This window comes from Engraulis encrasicolus, chromosome 19 (genome assembly GCF_034702125.1).
Source record: "Engraulis encrasicolus isolate BLACKSEA-1 chromosome 19, IST_EnEncr_1.0, whole genome shotgun sequence".
Classification (NCBI taxonomy): Eukaryota; Metazoa; Chordata; class Actinopteri; order Clupeiformes; family Engraulidae; genus Engraulis; species Engraulis encrasicolus.
The window spans coordinates 51,626,176-51,631,175 of record NC_085875.1 but is presented as its reverse complement, the minus strand read 5'-3'; the positions used below and the strand labels follow the sequence as shown (position 1 = coordinate 51,631,175).

At 45.1% G+C, this 5,000-nt stretch overlaps 1 protein-coding gene across 1 annotated transcript in view; it reads right to left on the bottom strand.

The window, feature by feature from the left end:
• The window catches only part of nt5c1ab (5'-nucleotidase, cytosolic IAb), a gene marked incomplete at its 3' end in the record, with an annotated part of 9,340 nt that overhangs the window by 951 nt on the left and 3,389 nt on the right, over window positions 1-5,000 (bottom strand). Inside the window, exons 3-6 of the mRNA XM_063184670.1 lie at window positions 4,844-4,973; window positions 3,190-3,312; window positions 1,420-1,604; window positions 72-236 (exon numbers count right to left, since the gene is read on the bottom strand). Coding sequence (XP_063040740.1) covers window positions 72-236; window positions 1,420-1,604; window positions 3,190-3,312; window positions 4,844-4,973 — 603 coding nt within the window. The remainder of the gene's footprint in view (window positions 1-71; window positions 237-1,419; window positions 1,605-3,189; window positions 3,313-4,843; window positions 4,974-5,000) is intronic.

Genomic DNA, 5,000 nt, shown 5'->3' with positions numbered 1-5,000 from the left:
CACACACACACACACACACACACACACACACACACACACACACACACACACACACACACGCACACACACACCTCTAGTCCCCATGAGCGTAGCGTTCTAAGGGCTCGGGTTCCGGAACTCGCTGCGCTGCGTGCAGTGACCAGGTACGTTCTGATTGGACAATCGAGGCGATGCCCACAAGCATAGAACTTCCTCTGGAGGCGCCCCAAAGACTCCAGGAAACCCTTCAGAGGACCCTACAAACACACACGCACACGCACACGATAGCACACACACACACATACACATTTATTATACACCATGAAACCCTTGAGACCCTACACACACACACACAGAAACATGTCTGCTCCTTCTCATGTCAGTGGAGGAACTTTTAGTGTGTGTGTGTGTGTGTGTGTGTGTGTGTGTGTGTGTGTGTGTGTGTGTGTGTGTGTGTGTGTGTGTGTGTGTGTGTGTGTGTGTGTTTGTGTGTATTGTGTGTCCATACGTGATCTAAAGGCTTGTCACACACGCACACACACACACACACACACACACACACACACACACACACACACACACACACACACACACACACACACACACACACACACACACACATAGCCTACGCATTTAGTATACACCATGAAACCCTTGAGACCCTACACACACACAGAGAGAAACATGTCTGCTCCTTCTCATGTCAGTGGAGGAACTTTTAGTGTGTGTGTATGTGTGTGTGTGTGTGTGTGTGTGTTTGTGTGTGAGTGTGTGAGTGTGTGCATGTGTGTGTGTGTGTGTGTGTGTGTGTGTGTGTGTGTACTCTGCCTAGTCCTTAACTGTGTCTTTTTACTTTTCTTCTTTTCCCCTGTGTGTTTGTTGAGTTTAGTCAGACTAAGTCCTCGATTCATCTGTGTCCGACAAAACCGACAGACACACAGCTAGTTATACAGACACACAGCTAGTTATACGAACACACAGCTAGTTATACGAACACACAGCTAGTTATACAGACACACAGCTAGTTATACAGACACACAGCTAGTTATACGAACACACAGCTAGTTATACTGGCATTAGCTAATTATACAGACACACAGCTAGTTAAACAGACACACAGCTAGTTATAAGTAATAATAATAATAATAATAATAATGATAATAATAGTAATAATAATAATAATAATAATAATAATACCTTCGTTTTATATAGAGCCTTTCAATAGGGGGGGGTGTAAATACCAAATACCACAATAGCCCTGATTTTCTGATGCTACCACATGTTTGAAACACTGCTGTGTAATTTTTTTGAAAAAATCTTCCAAACCCCCCCCCCCTACCCCAGAAATTACTTTTCCCACCCAAAAACACATGGGTATGTTCATGATTTCCCATTTTGTGTGTTTGTTTGTGTGTGTTTGTGTGTATTGTGAGTCCATACGTGATCTAAAGGCTTGTCTGCGAGCTCCTTCTCATGTTCGAAGAACTTGTCAAGTCCGTGAGTTTTGTAGATGCGTTCTGATTCATCATCAAAGAGCACCGCATCACCGTCAAACGCCACACGCAGCTGCGTCTCACACACCTCAGACACCACCTCAGGAGTAAACATGGTGGCGGCCGCGATACCTACTCACACACACACACACACACACACACACACACACACACACCAAAGTTTACAACCTAAACTTTGGAATAAGCATGTATGCATACAGGTCAGGCACACCTTCGTTCTCGCTGGAGAACAGGCTTCTTGTGAACGTGCGGCTCTCGGCAGAAAGCGGCAGATCAATCGCTATCGCTGGACCACTGCACTCGAGAAGCTGGGTGGGTGGGTGAGTGGGTGGGGAACCTTTTTAATTTGAGGGGCCACTTCAAATTCCTCCAAGGGCTGTAAAAGTCCTCTATGGGCCGTACTATGAACACAAACCAGCATTTTCCACTGCACTTTAGGCCCCTATTGAAGGCAACCACCTTTAAATCTTAACATGTCCGTGTGCTTCTACTACTGCAAAACAATTGTCCAACTGGGACAAATAAAAGCTACTTGAACTTGAACTTGAACTAAATCAGACCCCACCTTCTCTAGGTCCCCTGAAATATGACCTAATTGTATTGCAAATGTAATTCGTAAGATTCCTTTACAAAAACTTGTTATATTGGTTGGAATGGATTATGTGGTGCGCAGAGATTTGGTAAGAGCAAGATTGCTGGCCATGGTGCTGAGGTACCACCGATCCTGATGAATGATTCTCGAGGTCGGGGGTACTGAGTGCCACTGAGAGCTCGGCAAATATCTGCGGTGGTCTGAGTGGACACCCACCCAGCAGGTGAATGGTGAGAGAGCGACAAAACAAAGTGAACAGGAGAGGAAGTGAGGGCAGGATGCCTGACAAATCAATTGAACAAGGGAGGCGAGTGGGGAGGTGGTGGGTACCAGCGAGAAAGCAAGTTTTTGCTGGAAGACAGTTGAGTGGAGAATAAATGCTGATTAACCCTATTCAGACTGGGCTTTTTTGGCATTCCTGGGCCTGGGGGGGGGGGGGGCTCTTTTGACCCCCCCCTCATAACTCATGACCGGAATACAGTATGACTACGAAACTTGGGGGAGATGATCTACATATGGACATCTATGAATGACATAAGTTTTGTGTAATTATCTGGTATTATGACGTCATTATGACATCATTATCTTAATATGCCCAAAATCTCGCCATAATGCATTTTCCATCAAATTTAGGTAATGCACTTAAATTTTAATGATTTTATGCTTCAAACCACTTAAATGCTCACAAAGTTGTCTGATGCTAATGGAAATAACCAAAAAATATGAAAATATATGGCGTCATAGATATGGTAAGGTGACTTTTGGTCAGACATACCTGTCAGAAAACCGTTGCCATGGCAACGGCAAAAAAGATAAACCTAATCTTTCGGTACTTAACTGTAGCCAACTAAATGTTAGGAAAAGACACAAAGTTTCGTAGTCATAGCTTAAGTCGCTAAGGAATTATAGAACATCAAAGTTGGTGCGGGCACTTTTAGCCCCCCCCCCAGTCTGGATAGGGTTAAGGGGTGCACTAAATTTTGTTGCACTGAAATTCCACTGAATTACATGTGTGTGTGTGTGTGTGTGTGTGTGTGTGTGTGTGTGTGTGTGTGTGTGTGTGTGTGTGTGTGTGTGTGTGTGTGTGTGTGTGTGTGTGTGTACCTTCGTCCAGTGCCTCCCGGACCTTGTTAGCGTCCGCTGAGAGGTACAGGTTGGTGTGATAGGCCTTCAGGTAGCCAATGGGACTGTTGCCTCCAGTCAGACAGAACCGCTCCAAAAACAGATCTGCACACACACACGCACACACACACACACAGACAGACAGACAGACAGACAGACAGACAGACAGACAGACAGACAGACAGACAGACACGCACGCACGCACGCACGCACAAACACACACACACACACGCACGCACACACTGTTAGATATTGTACAGTAGTAGAAACTAGCTTTTAGATAACTAGAGATACTTTTGGTTTATTAGTTGATTTAATAAGAATGTTTGATAATAAAGATTGCTAATAAGATTGTTTGATAATAAAGATTGAATGTTTACTAATATGTGTTGTGATGATGAAAAATTGCAAGGATGACTGAACATGATTTGATTAACAGGATATGGTGAGCCCAGAACATTTTGCAGCCAAATAACTGAATAAAGGTTGTCCACAGATGGGTACGCAGGAGCCGACGCCTCAAGAACCATTAAGTTCTCGTTCAAAGGCAATCATGTTAATGTTCTCCAAGACGGGCCTGGGCAAGATGGCACCACAGGTAATCCTGATGTTTCCAGGACGGCCCAGCCCCACCCGGGGCCCTAATCCCTATAGAAATGGTTGATGTTTGGGGATGGGGGATTATGCCCAGTCGTTCACAGGTTAAAGGGGGACAGATGAGGATCACAGGATGAAGATGACACAGAGGAAGATCACAGGATGAAGATGGCACAGAGGAAGACCACAGGATGAAGATGGCCCATCCAGAACGACGAGTCAAAATGGCCGCCCCGGAACCACACGACATCCCAGAATAGGCTCATCTGCACATAGACACACGCCCCCGAACACACCCATCTACTGACAAAACACACCCTCATAGCATCCTATTGGCACATAGGCACACACCCACGACCGCACCCATCCACTGACAAAACACACCCACATATCAAAAGTATAAATATACAAACAGGGAAATGAAGGGCAGTTTTCTTTTTACCTAACCTCTCCTAAACTGCATTAACGTTTGTTATCGGTCAGGGGTATTTAGGTCAGGAAATCTCCAGAGCTCTGAATGCTTGTGTAACTTATTCTTTTTGTGTAGTATCCAGTGTTCTAGATAGCATCGGTTACTACTGCTGTAAATATACGTTTTGTAGACAATAAATCCTTGGATTTTGTTGTGGACATATTCGGACTGTTTTTGCCTTTTTCCTTTTTGAATTCAACGAACATGTAATATGGCGGAGTCCATATATTTAACAACACACACAGTGTGTTCCCCTTGATGTGGACTTTTCTGACACACATTCGCTATTTTTGGCAATGGTTGCACAGATGAAACACACACATACAGACACACACCAAAGGCGGGGGGTTGGGGGGTGGTGGTTGGGTGATGATGGGTGGGGGGTCAAAAGAGGTTACAGTTTCCGTGGGAAACAGAACAGGCAGCTGCAGCTATAACACACACACACACACACACACACGCACGAGCCCATGCACAGACACGCACACAAACACACGCACAAACACATAGCAAGAGTGATGTGATGTCATTGCGTGTGTGTATGTGTGTGTGTGTGTGTGTACTCACTGTAGTGGTTGACAGAGTGTATGAGTCTCAGTCCGACGTTGGCGTGATTATTACTCATCAAGACCACGTCAAACAGCTCCTCACTGTCAGGATACAGCTCTCGTAGTCTGCAGTTGACCTCTTCTATAGCCTAGACACACACACACACACACACACA